Genomic DNA, 13,901 nt, shown 5'->3' with positions numbered 1-13,901 from the left:
TTCTCATACGTTCTAGATCATCTTTGACAGAGGAGTAGTTGGAGTATTCCCGGTATATTGCTGCTGTTTAACACTGTTGAAAGAACATTATGCGGGTTCCAATTTTGTGCGTTATAAATTGAGATATTTGAGCCTGCCTAAAAACTAAGTGGCCGTCAATGGTATTTCTTTAACTCATAAATAGCGGTCCTTATCTGTTCGTGGTGTCCATATTTTACATCTTTTATCTTTATGCTCTTATCCTGCACTCAAGATCACAACTTTTTAATGGCAACTAAGAAACGAAAAGTTTGCGTAAGGTCTTAACTCACCCAGATTTATATATGTCTAGAGAGTTCATTATATATACCGTGATCGCCCGTTTTGTCCATGACTTTGTGTTGCAATGACAATCCTGAAGAAACTCATAGTTTTACCTTTCGTATGAACTTCTTTATTTTCTACTGAAGTCAGTAACTTTGAACTTTCAAATTTCGTCGAATTCCAGGAATAGTGAGTTTTTGTTGTTTGGATTTCCGGCAATTGGGTAACATGGTTCCAATACATGTCCTGCTTTCGATAAGATAATTCTTCATGGCTGTGTTTCATCTTTTGCACTACAGTCTAAGAATTCCTTGGAGAAGTTCTGCTTTACTCCTTCTGGATTTCTGTTTCGAAAGTATATGAAGAAGGAATGAAGCTTTTCATTCTCTACTAACATTGAAGTAGGATTCATAACTAACGAGTTTGGTGCTCGTAGTTATTGCTACATGTTCTTACATAAATAAGTCAAAAATTATTTTTTTTAAAAAACTAACTTAATTTTTTATTTTCGGGAAATGTCATCAGAAGGTGAAAAAACAGGTGAATAAAAAGAGGTGAAATCTCACCTCTTCCCTAAAACATTATTTTTGTCCTGATTTACGCTCATCTACGATGCAAGTTTCGACAAAACATTTACGTTCATAGTTTGACGAAAACATTTAGGAATGAACATTCATGAAAATTCAAGAAGGGTGAAAAAGAGGTGAGAAAAAAGAGGTTGAAATCTCACCTCTTCACCTAAACATTATTTTTTTGTCGAGATAAATGGTTCATTTACTCAAATATTTTGTCAAAAACGGGACCCCAAACTTTAATTTCTTTTCTGGGCAGCTTCTAATGCTATCTTAGCGAGTTCCATATTCTCTAAATTTCTCTCTTTAAATCTTCTTGTTCCATTGGTCAGTCGTAATGGAGAATCTCTATAGACCAGAACATATCTTCACGTTCATGTTCTATTTGTTTTTCGCACATTTTTCTAACTTCTTTGTTCGAACAAACGGTTTTGCATCCATCTACTGTATCTTCAATTTCTTCATCTAACACTGTCACCATGGAACATCTTCTTGTTCTATGGAGTCCATATTTATTTCTTCAACTGCTAGACTACTACAATATTTGAGGAAGCCCGACATGTGCAAGATATTAGTTTACGAGTCTTGGGTCTACATACACTTCCTCTAAACATGTTTGATTTCAATCAGGAACATTCCTGATGAATTCTTGTATAAAACAGCAACCGCTGTTTTCCGCGGGGTTGGTATCGCACTTCTTCACAAATGCACAAAATACGCTTCATATCCTGCAGGATTATTTTCCCACGAAACAACTTCTAAAGTCTTTCTAAACTGCTGACACATATATTGTGAGACATTTAGATAAACCATCTTGTTCTACGCTAAGACTTCAATTATCCGTTGTAACAGCTGCCCTTTGTGAATGTTCGCCATTAGATTTGGTTTCGTGAACGTTTTTGCTTCGACTGACATTTCCGTGTCTTACAATTAAAATAATAAAAATATTTTTTCTGGTGGGACGTCGGACATTCGTTTGTGCTTAACCGTCGGACCACAACGATAAAAATCTCGACAAAACAATATACGATGAAGTCTACCAAAACATTTACGATGAAGTCTAACAAAAAATATACGATGAAATCTATTTCCTGTGTTGTTGTCAATGTCATGTTGTCACTTTTTCAAAAAGATGTTATTTTGACCCGAGTGACCGAGTGACGAATGACCTGGTCGCCTAAAATATATTTTTTTTCTATCTTAAGGAAATTCATGAAATTCACCTGTTGAATTTTGTATAAAAAGCAAACCCGCTGTTTTCCGCGGGTTTGGTATACTTCTTCAACAAATGCTTGTTTGAGGTCGAGCCACTTTTTGGCTCCACTCTTTTTTCAACCAAAAACATCATTTTTGTCGAATTCAGACAAAAATTCATGAAATTCAACGGGTGAGAAAAACAGGTGAGAAAACAGGTGAGAAAACGGGTGAAATCTCACCTCTTCACCTAAACATATTTTTCAATACTTTTTCAGCCTTTTCCGTAGTTATATAATGAAAGGCACTTCGAGATAAAAGTCATAGTACAATGGAATAATATGTTGCACACCATTTGTTGTGAACCAAACTTGAAAGTCAGAGAAACTGTTACTAGGTGGTTCGTAGAATTTAGAAAGCAAAGTCATAAAAGTCTTACCGATTACAAAGAAACTGTTGTTGCTTGAACTGAAACTTGCATGACACATAACATTTTGAGGGTCAAACACGTTTCTATAAACTGTCAAATCTGTTGGTGGGCGTAATAAATTTAAACGGACCGTCAGGTGGTAATGGTTCGTTCTGGTTAGTACCCGAAGAAATTGTGCCCAAGAACGTTTGTCTACTTCCAAAATAAAAAACTCTGTACTTCTTCGAGGGTTAATTTCAATCCTTTGAAATGAAACTGTGGAATTCATCTTGTGTATTCTAGTTTCAGATAGTATGTTCCATTTAGTAAAGAGTCGTATTTTTCTTGAAATTCCCCAGTAGTATTTGTTCATTTGAGTTTGAAAGTCATTTAGAGTTTTCTCAAGACTTTCGTCTGAACGAACTGTAAAGATTCTCATTTCATCAATTTGTCTATTAGACCATTAGGACCTATATATTGCCATGAAAATATACGCGAACATAAACGCGTTAGTTCTTTTTGAAACAAAACTCTTCTAAATCCTATTGCCTTTGCATCTGAAGGACTTTGAAGCCAACGAATTGGATAGTCAAACCTGTATGAACGGGATTGAAATTTCTTCATCTGAAATTATTTCTACCGGCATTTGTAAAGATATAGTCTAACGGTTTTGTTATCTGCTACTTTTGTTCTTTGTTTTTCAACCTGAAACATTTAATATATGTAAAAATATATGGTTTTAAAATTGTATGCCATATAGCTTTTGAATTTGTTGAGAAAATATATGAACGTGTTTTCCATCTGTATCTCTAGTGTTTACATAAGCACAGCCTGCCTTAGTAAAACATACTTGTAATTTTCTATAGTTTACGCCGGTATAAAGGTAGAAAGAGTCCTGTTCTTCGCTATAGTAGTAAACTCAAACGTATGCTTACCATAGTCTGTAATTTCATTGCTTCATCTTCTAGTTCGTCGACAAATTCGAATACAATATCTCTAAATTTGCCTATGTCTTACTGTTTCAGAACAAGTGACCCAACGTAAGTTTTCAAGTCTATTGTCGTTTCTTATATGGTTTATGTGGTCTACAAAAGGTAGATTGTTAGGGTTTGGTATAAAATGAGTTGCAATGACAACATGTTTAAAATAGTGTTTTCCACCAATCCTCATCTAGCATAATCCGTCATTTTGCTCCCATTCGCTAAAACTCTTTTTGTCTTTTTGTTTCTGACTTCAAAAGGCTCAGAACAGTGAATTTCATATTTCTCATCTAACAAACAAGTTTCCCAACGGTCTTCTTCAACAAACTCAACGTACATTTCAAATAAAATAAAAAAATATATTTTTTAAAAAAATGTTTTTTTTCTTTACTTAACATAACCACCGGCTACCAAAAGTCTTTGACGCCAACCCATACCAGCTAATGAAGGTTGGCTTGGTTTAGTCTCCAGACTAAACTTTGGTTTTGGTTTATCTTCAGTTTTTGGTTTTTCTTCTTCTATTGGTTTTTCGTCACTTTTCGGTTCCTCTGACTTTACTTCACTTGCAGGTATGGTTGTGTCGTTAGTATCTTCATAAATATCATATGCCATTTGTTTTTGTTTTCCTTTCAACTTTTTGTGTTTGTTGTAAAGTTTAGAATATTTCGACTCTAAGTCAATGAGATGTTCTATAATGAACTGTTGGTCGGTAAATATACTTTCCCATCTGTTGTCTCTTTAACTCCTTCAGACTTCAATATTTATTTTGTCATAGTCTGTTTCTTTTTTGAGATACTAGCCGTTCCATTTCTATGAAAAGTGACTTTATAGTTAGGGTTTGTATTTCCAGACCTGGCACTTTCTATTATTGAATTTTTCTCTTCATCTGTAAGTTCTTTGACAGGTTTTGACAATGGTTCTGAACTTTTTGTTTGTGGTGTCAATCTACCGTTTCAACTTCTTCGGTCATTTCATCTCAGTAAAAAATTTTAGTTTGGTTTTGTTTTCAACTGGTTGTTTAGTTTTTTAAGTCGGTCTAAAACTTCCTGAGGTATAGGAAGAACTTGACAAACACGTGTTGTGTAACTGCTGGAAGTCGACAAATCCATCTTGAGCCCATTTGTCTCAATGCTGTATTGTTCATTTCATCTCAGTAAAAAACTTTACATTCCCACGTTTGAGGCGGTTGAGGTTGGTTATTGTTTACCCATTGTTGTGCATGGTTATATCCTCTGTTAAAGAATCTTTCACCTTGGTCCATATAGTGCCCTGCTTGGTTATAGTAGTCATTTGCTTTGTTATAGTAGTTTCCTGCTTCTCTTCCTACATTGTCCATCCATCCTTGAACTTTTCCTCTGTTTTCAGGATTTGGAATAAGATTTGCTGCATCTCGTGCTACATCCAACCTTTCTGTACAGTTTGTATAATAGGTTGTGCTTTCTCTTTAAGTATACCTAATGTACTCAAAATCTTCCTTCCAACTCCAAATACACCTCTGGCTATTGTTCCCACTGCGGGCAAAAATCTGGATGCAACTCCTGCTAATGCGCCAAATAAACCCATTTTCTTATAGGGTAAAAAATGACGAATTCAAACAAGGACCCGTATGTTTCTAAGGCAACAAAGAAAGCACTCATGGTAAAAATCTTTAGTTCAACACCAAATGCTTGGTTTATGGATATCTTGGAAAACATTCCGAGAAATAGAGAAATGGACCACCATACTGGCTAATATTTGTTGGTCAAAACACAAGATACTGTGAGCCATACCATTATGGTCCAAAAATATTTTAGATGTGAAAACTGCTTTGACAATATTCGTTGACAAATACCATCCAAACAAACTGACATCTGACTGTGAAAGTTTCTTCAAATCAGACGATATTAAAAACTATCTGCGTTCAAAAAATGTAAACCAATATTTCATTGTCGACCAAAACCATTCTGCTCTTGGTGTCATTGACAGTTGTATAAAAATCTTAAGAGACTTAAACCAACCACAAGGTGGTGAGGTAGATGAAATGTCATATGACGACAAGTATAGACACTTCTCCATGGCAAAGATGAGACAAGTTTTAAATATTTACAATAACCGTAAACAAAAAGGTTTGGGAAACCACTCCCCTGAAGAAATGAAAAACAACCCTGACTTAGAGAAAGACTATATATTTCACAATTTAGTCAAAAGAGACAAACAAGAAAGAATGCCAGGCTTCAAACTTAAGAAAGGTGACAAAGTAAAAATAGAAATACCTAAACGCGACCCATATGAAAATACTATTGACTATGACAACAATGGGAACTCGACAGGTACTCACATTCGTGTTCGTAAAAATAGAAGAAAGTATACAAGAGAATATTATGAAGTTTTAGGCAAACATGGCAAAATGTACAGACTGCAAGCAGAAAGATAAAACGACTATTGTCAGACCTCGTTTCAAACTTGTCAAAGTTCAAGGTGGTATACTTTCAAAGACAGTTCCTAACAAATATAAGACAACTCCTGACGAATATGCTAAAGAAGTTGAAAATGACGACTAAGCAATTCTATACCATGCGTAAACTGTCATGTAAGGTGGCATGTATTCTTTACTTTGTCCCGTTGTTTGTGTATATCCTGAAACGAAATGTGTATGGTTTCTTCTCCCTGAGTGTCATCCCAGTAACAATTTATAGCAAACTTAACGTCGTCTTTAACATCATATCCTTGACCTTTTGTCATTCCTGACCAATCCCAATATCTATGCTATGCCACCTGCTTGAGATGTACTTAAATCTATGTAGTGACTGTGCGCAGGTAAATTTTCACCTGAAATCGTTTTACTTCCACCTGTTTCCTTTGAAGAGTTTGCACAATACAAAAACCTGTCGACTATTTGTTCCCATGCCCCAACACCAAACATTACTTGAGGACCTCTTGCTTCCATAGATGTATAAATAGAACCTACTGGGTTCATTAAATCAAACATATGAGACATTATAGGATTGTCTCTTTTGAACTTAAAATAGTGCAACTATTTCAGGTTTCTTCTGGTTTGTGTCAGAATATTTTTTATAATATAATCTTATGTTTTCAGGGTAGGTAAAGTCTTGACTATAATATTTATTTCTGTCATCTTCATAATAGTATACTATTCTCGTTTTTTCTATTGCATTATATCTTTTATATCTATAAAAATCTAAATATAATGTTAGCTTTTGTTCATCTACATGTGGTGTTCTGACGTCATCTCCATAGTCATAATAATATGGTGCTGGAGCTGGGTCAGGCAATGTCATATCTGTCATTTCATAAACTCTTAAATATTTCTTTTGTTCGTCTCCATATAAGTTTAAGTAGCAGTTGTTGTCTAATGGAACTTTAACTTGTGTACCATCACTCTTTTTATAGCTTACATACATTTCATTGTTATTTTTCGGAATGAGTTTATACCGTGTACCATTTTCTAAGGACTGTACCAACTGCCATCTAAAATATTTATTTTCTTCATTGACAGAAAGGTCACCAACAATAGTCTCAATATTTTTTGTTCCAACTAAACTTTGGTATATTTCATTGACATATGTTTTATCTGCTTTATTTTCAAGGCTAACGTTTAAGTCTGTTATTTCAGAAGATGTATGTGTATGTCCAACGGCACTTTTCCTGTTTAAGGTTTCTTGTAAGTTTGTAATATTTGCAATGGTATGTGTATGTCCAACGTCACTTTTCCTGTTTAAGGTTTCTTGTAAGTTTGTAATATTTGCAATGGTATGTGTATGTCCAACGGCACTTTTACTGTTTAAGGTTTCTTGTAAGTCTGTTATTTCAGATATAGAATGTGTATGAGTCTTTTTAGAATATTCGTTTTCAGCTCTTGTCACTTCACTTGACATTTTATTGTCAACATATGTTTTGTCTGCTAGTTCAGGATGAGTATGTTCTTTTGTTGCATAAGCATTGTTAGCTCTTTCTTCTTCTTTTGCTATTGCATCGTCTACATATTCTTTGTCAGCTTTGTTGTCAACATCTGTTTTCAAAAGAAGTTCATTTATAGGTTTCTCGTTTAAAGTTCCTTTTGTTGGATTTATACAGACAGTATGGTTCTTATTGTCTTGAAACAGAAACTCATCTGTCATTGGGTTTAATGTCAGTTTTAAGTTTCCTTCTTTCAATGACTCAGATATCTTAGAATAGTTTGAAAAGTTTGTTGTGTTCTTATTTAGAGCTTGCATAATGAGTTGTCGGTTGTGTTGTATTTCTCTCATAGACGCTGTTTCATTTGACATTTTTATTCTAGATAAAATATGCTTCCAATAGAAAAAGAAAATTCAAGAGTTGCTACAACTAAACCATTAGATGAACTTTTTACTAATGTCGGTCAAAAGTTTGAGACAGAGACCGTAAAGCATGAAGGCTATCGTTTTGACTACCCATTAAGATGGCTAAGAGACCCATCTGTCACAAAAGCTATTGGCTTTCGTAGAATAAAATTTGTGTCTGTAGAAGATAAAAGTTTTCCATTTATTGTAAGGTTTCATATAGATTATATATCTGAAGGGAAACGAAAAATGTGGGAAGAAATTGAGCTAATACAAGTTGACCTTTCATCTTCTCTACAGACTGCGTTAAAAAATATAGAAGATAAAATAAATTCATGTTATGCAAAATATGCTGATGAATATGCAAATACCGAGAGCACACTTTATGTGAGAATTGTATATGACAAACAAAATTCACAAGTGTCATTTCAAATCTACGAAGACAATCCAAAGAAAGACGAACAAATATATACAGAATTCACTGCAATGTCATGGTATTATTTGCAAAGAATGTTAAATCAGAAAGTCAAACTTCCTTTAGCAAATATTTACAGTCGATATGCAAGAGATGAACCATATTTATTTAAAGATGTTTTCGACCCAGCTGCTATTATTGTTCATGCTTCATTTTCTGGCGCTCAAAACTCTTTCTTATGCTTGGCAAATGACTTTTACGAAAAACCTACAAAGTTATATGAACCACCAAGTGGAAGTATTTCAGACTTTCAAGTATGGTTTACTACAGATGGAAGAAAGAGAATAATTCCATTATACCATGCGTTTTACTTAGAACTTAGTTTCATATACAACTACTATCGAACGGTAAAAATATAATTTTTAATACGGTTGAGGTGTTGGATTTGGTTGCCAACTAGACTGTGGTGCAGGTTCAGGCTGTTGTATAACAGGAGCTTGTTCTTCTGGTTCAGGGTCTTTAGGTATAATACCAACGAACTGACCTACTCTTTTACCAATATTTTTGACTCCGTTCCAAATTCCTCTTCCTACGGTTTTTATTCCATTCCATATACCTCTTCCAACATTTCGAAAGAAGTTTCCTATCTTACTGAAGAAACCCATTTTACTATATGTAAAAATCTAATGTCCGCCTAGTCTCTTACGTTTCCTGTTGAGTTCCATAGCATTCTTTAACTGGAGCTCATACATTCTGTTTCTCCTCTGGTAGAAAACATATTCTGGGTCAACTCCTGTGCTCGCGTCATCTGCATAAAGTTGTTTATATCCCACTTCAGGGTTTGTATAAAACTCTTTCCATCTCATATTTGCATACCATGGTGGCAAACCTAACGCAGCGTCATTTGACATGGCAGTTTGCATTTGTACATCTGTTGGCACTTGACCATAGTTTGCCATTGCAGTTTGTATTCTAACTTCATTTGGAATATTCTCTGGGTTTGGTTGTCCAGGTTGCTGTGCATTCGCTAAGTTCTGTGCGTCCATTTAATATTAGATAAAAATATCTCTTACGAGTACATATACTGAACATTTGCAGGCATTGGTTCATCTTCATATTCTCTGTACTTTTCTGCCACGTCAAATAAATAAATGACACAATGGAAAAAACCTAAAACAAGTAGTCCTATTTCAAACCACATTTACTTACCAATAAAATTTCTTTGTTATGACACTTTCTCCAGTTTATAGGACCTCTCTCATATTCTATCTTATCGTATCTAAAATCATAGTCATGTATGTCCTCTAACCATCTCATGACACTTTCCAAACCACTTTTATCGGATGTAAAGTAAAAGCATGGATGGTTATGTAAAACGTCTAAAGTTTCTAAAGAGTCTCTCAAAGTCCAGTCTACTTGGTATTGAAAATCCCATGTGTTATAGAACGGCGGGTCCACTATAAAGAAAACATTTTCCTTGTCTTTATATTTTTCATACAAATCTGTCCAATGACATCTCACAAACTCTATACCCTCAATATATTTTTCTATGTCCTCTTTGAAAACATTTGTATAGTTAAGATATAAAACTTTTGACATAAGTGTTTCAATGTCATGAACTCTTATAGAACCACTATATAATAGTCTAGCAGATATACTATCCCAGTCTATATATTCTGCTTTTTTCAAAACCTCTCTCACAATATTTTTGTTATCTAATGGTATACGTTCCATCTTACCTATAGGTATCTTTTCTTTTAACTCTTTCATATATTGTTTGTGTCTGGAATATGTTTGAGACGGTCCATATAGTTGTCGAAGTCATTGCATATAATCTTTGAGTCTGGGAATATTGTATGACATAAATGGGATATATAGAAACTTCCACCGAACAAATCTACAAATGTTAGACCATTCGGTAGTTTCTTAAGTTCTCTCAATATAATATCTTTACATTTACTCTTATTTCCAAAGAACGGTAACGGAGGTTTTGTAAAATTCATTTATATATAATAATAAAAATGTTTTTTCCTGAAAAGTGACAGAAAAGTGACAAAACATGAAAACATATATAATTTGTGAAAAGTGAAACATTATATAATGTTTTCGACCCAGAAGAAGGCTTCTTCCCAGAAGCAATGGAGGAAGAAGAAGAGTCCTCCGAATTCACACCAGAAGACTAACAATTTTCCGAATAAAAACTTCATTTATACTAAACATCTTCGGGGCTAGAGGGCACGAAGTGCCTGGAAGCCCCACTACCTTTTTTTTTTTTTTTTTTTTTTTTTTTTTTCTAAGATCACATTATTTGTGAGTGGGATCACTTCTTTGACTAGTCAAAAACTAGTTTTTTTTTTTTTTTTTTTTGAAAATATTGAGAGGTTTATTAAAATTTCATTTTCCTAGAATGTTGTTTTGCCTATTTTCATCTGCATACTGTTATTGTCCGGAAGGCAGTTATGCAATTCCAAGTGGCAAACCATCAATTGAAGATAGTGCATTTTATGAATGTACTAGTCTCACAAGTATAACAATTCCTAATAGTGTTACATCAATTGGAAATAGTGCATTTTCTGGATGTTCTAAACTCACAAGTATAACAATTCCTAATAGTGTTACATCAATTGGAATTTATGCATTTTATGAATGTACTAGTCTCACAAGTATAACAATTCCTAATAGTGTTACATCAATTGGAAATGGTGCATTTGATTCATGTTCTAGTCTCACAAGTATAACAATTCCTAATAGTGTTACATCAATTGGATATAATGCATTTTCTGGATGTTCTAGTCTCACAAGTATAACAATTCCTAATAGTGCTAAATCAATTGAAAGTAGTACATTTTATGAATGTTCTAGTCTCACAAGTATAACAATTCCTAATAGTGTTATATCAATTGAAGATAGTGCATTTTGTAAATGTACTAGTCTCACAAGTATAACAATCGGTAATAGTGTTACATCAATTGGAATTTATGCATTTTCTGAATGTTCTAGTCTCACAGGTATAACAATTCCTAATAGTGTTACATCAATTGGAAATAGTGCATTTTCTGAATGTTCTAAACTCACAAGTATAACAATTCCTAATAATGTTACATCAATTGGAATTTATGCATTTGATTCATGTTCTAGTCTCACAAGTATAACAATCGGTAATAGTGTTACATCAATTGAAGATAGTGCATTTTCTGGATGTTCTAAACTCACAAGTATAACAATTCCTAATAGTGTTACATCAATTGGAAATAGTGCATTTTCTGAATGTTCTAGTCTCACAAGTATAACAATTCCTAATAGTGTTACATCAATTGGAAATAGTGCATTTTCTGGATGTTCTAAACTCACAAGTATAACAATTCCTAATAATGTTACATCAATTGGAATTTATGCATTTTATGAATGTACTAGTCTCACAAGTATAACAATTCCTAATAGTGTTACATCAATTGGAAATGAAGCATTTTATGAATGTTCTAGTCTCACAAGTATAACAATTCCTAATAGTGTTACATCAATTGGATATACTGCATTTTATGAATGTACTAGTCTCACAAGTATAACAATTCCTAATAGTGTTATATCAATTGAAGATAGTGCATTTTGTAAATGTACTAGTCTCACAAGTATAACAATCGGTAATAGTGTTACATCAATTGGAAATACTGCATTTTATGAATGTTCTAGTCTCACAAGTATAACAATTCCTGATGGTGTTAAATCAATTGGAAAAAATACTTTTTATAATTGTTCTAAACTCACAAGTATAACAATTCCTAATAGTGTTATATCAATTGAAGATAGTGCATTTTATAATTGTTCTAGTCTCACAAGTATAACAATCGGTAATAGTGTTACATCAATTGGAAATGGTGCATTTGATTCATGTTCTAGTCTCACAAGTATAACAATTAAAACTACTGAAGACATCACAAATTCAGTTAAGACAGATGCATTCGTTAATTGTCCAATTACAGAATTGATTTACGAAACTACTGGATTCAGTATTCTTACATTTGATTACTTCAAAGATACAGTTAAATTAGTCAAATTTAACATTCCAAAATCAAATTCAAATTCGATGATAAGACTTCAAGAAATCAAATCATTACCAACATTGACTCATTTCACCAAACTCGATAAAGTCACCATCGAAAACATAAATGAATTAACAATTCCAGAATCTTTTGTTAAAGGAGATAAATTTGAAATCTTTATTTCAAATAATATAAAGTTTATTGATCCAAATGCATTTAAAGATTGCTCAATAAACAAATTTACATATCTTGGAACAGACAAACTTGAGGGTGATTTCCTTAAAAATGCCAAATCATGCGAAGAAGTAATCATATCGGTAAAATATAGTAATAATGAAATTGGTGGAAAGACAATAAATTATAAATATAATGAAGAAACTGGTGAATATGAAAATCCAAATCAACCAGGAGGAAATCCAGGTGATCCAAATCAACCAGGAGGAAATCCAGGTGATCCAAGTCAACCAGGAGGAAATCCAGATGATCCAAATCAACCAGGAGGAAATCCGGGTGATCCAAGCAAATCCAAGGAAAATAAAGCTAATAAAGGAGGAAAAACTGCTGGAATAATAATTGGAAGCCTTATAGGAATCTGGCTCGTCGCTGCAATTTGTTTTGGAGTTTATTATTATTTTGTGCATTTTAAACCGAAAAATAAAAAAGATGATAATGAGTACAACGACGAAGAAACAATAGCCATTGGTACTAATGAACTAACTAATGAAAATGTTTTGGCAACAATTGATGAACTGCCAAATAATGACTATGCTTCAGCCGAAGTATAGTTTCTAATAAAAAACATTTTATTTTTCTCTTACTAAAAATTTTTTCCCCTAGAGGAAATTTTAATGTATCCCTTTCCTTAAAATTAGAGCCTACTGAGACATTAAATCTGACAACTCGATGTAGTTCTCAATTTCTATATTTTATCGATAAAATAAAAATTATCAAACATACAATTATTTTTGCTTCAAATGCTGTTCTACTTTAGAATCAAAAATAATCATTAGTATGATAATTACACTTTTATTGCATTTTTAACAGGCTTCACACCCGTATAAAAACGCAATAAAAGTGTAAATTTCAAAATTATTCTTATCTAAAATATAGGTTGTTGAATTTTTTTAAGGGTGCCGGAAAGTGAGGTGACGCGATTAATGATATTGAAACATATATTAGTAGTGTATATACTAAAGTTTTTATTTCTGTGATATTGAGTTCTTGGATACTTCCAGTATGAAGAAAACTGCTTCGCAATTTTCGAACTTGCGGACCTATCTAGTCCCTGGCTTTTCCATGGTAAGGGCTGATACCCCAGGAATGATATCTAGGTACAAGATACTAGATATTTTACAGAAAACATTTGGCACGTGTTAAAAAGTGTCGAGATGCAATTAGTGGGTAACTTCAAAACTAAGTTCGATTGCATTACCATCTCACTGGATTCTGCTAATTACCATTAGGGAACAAACTTAATGGTAGTAGTTTTCAGTCGAAATGGTCTCATTCAAAGTTTAATTAGATTTGTATCTAGTCCTCCAATATTGTGTTTAAGCCAGTGAGATACATTAAACACACAATTTCAATAGCTATACTAAAAGTTTTACAGAACAAATTAATAATTTTCGAAAATTGAAACGAAAAGTTTCAATTTTCGAAAATTAGGATTTTAATCAACTCTATTTTG

The 13,901-nt window shown here is 33.2% G+C and overlaps 4 protein-coding genes and 2 pseudogenes across 6 annotated transcripts, besides 2 other annotated features; 2 read left to right on the top strand and 4 right to left on the bottom strand.

Moving 5' to 3' along the window:
• Positions 1-10,467: part of a mobile genetic element that runs on past the window's edge.
• Positions 3,846-4,428, bottom strand: TVAGG3_0164040 (annotated as a pseudogene). Its single transcript has one exon. A coding segment is annotated over exon 1 (583 nt).
• On the top strand, positions 8,009-8,593 carry TVAGG3_0164030 (uncharacterized protein; the record flags this gene model as incomplete). Its single annotated transcript, XM_051225072.1, has 1 exon — positions 8,009-8,593. One exon carries the CDS (start codon positions 8,009-8,011, stop codon positions 8,591-8,593), a length of 585 nt encoding a protein of 194 aa, XP_051110058.1.
• Positions 8,597-8,839, bottom strand: TVAGG3_0164020 (serine threonine-protein phosphatase family; the record flags this gene model as incomplete). Its single annotated transcript, XM_001313887.2, has 1 exon — positions 8,597-8,839. The coding sequence occupies one exon, from the start codon at positions 8,837-8,839 to the stop codon at positions 8,597-8,599; it is 243 nt and encodes an 80-aa protein (XP_001313889.2).
• Positions 8,858-9,220, bottom strand: TVAGG3_0164010 (uncharacterized protein; the record flags this gene model as incomplete). Its single annotated transcript, XM_001313888.1, has 1 exon — positions 8,858-9,220. One exon carries the CDS (start codon positions 9,218-9,220, stop codon positions 8,858-8,860), a length of 363 nt encoding a protein of 120 aa, XP_001313890.1.
• TVAGG3_0164000 lies at positions 9,360-10,177 on the bottom strand (annotated as a pseudogene). Its single transcript has one exon. A coding segment is annotated over exon 1 (818 nt).
• Positions 10,367-10,467: a terminal%2Cinverted (terminal inverted repeat of Maverick-1C transposon ID:TVAGG3_0163990).
• Positions 10,468-10,581: 114 nt separating this feature from the next.
• On the top strand, positions 10,582-12,999 carry TVAGG3_0163980 (antigen BSP-related family; the record flags this gene model as incomplete). Its single annotated transcript, XM_001313889.1, has 1 exon — positions 10,582-12,999. The coding sequence occupies one exon, from the start codon at positions 10,582-10,584 to the stop codon at positions 12,997-12,999; it is 2,418 nt and encodes an 805-aa protein (XP_001313891.1).
• Between the last annotated feature and the right edge of the window lie 902 nt (positions 13,000-13,901).

The sequence above is a fragment of the Trichomonas vaginalis genome, chromosome IV, assembly GCF_026262505.1.
Source record: "Trichomonas vaginalis G3 chromosome IV, whole genome shotgun sequence".
Lineage (NCBI taxonomy): Eukaryota > Parabasalia > Trichomonadida > Trichomonadidae > Trichomonas > Trichomonas vaginalis.
This window is presented reverse-complemented; position numbering and strand designations above follow the sequence as displayed.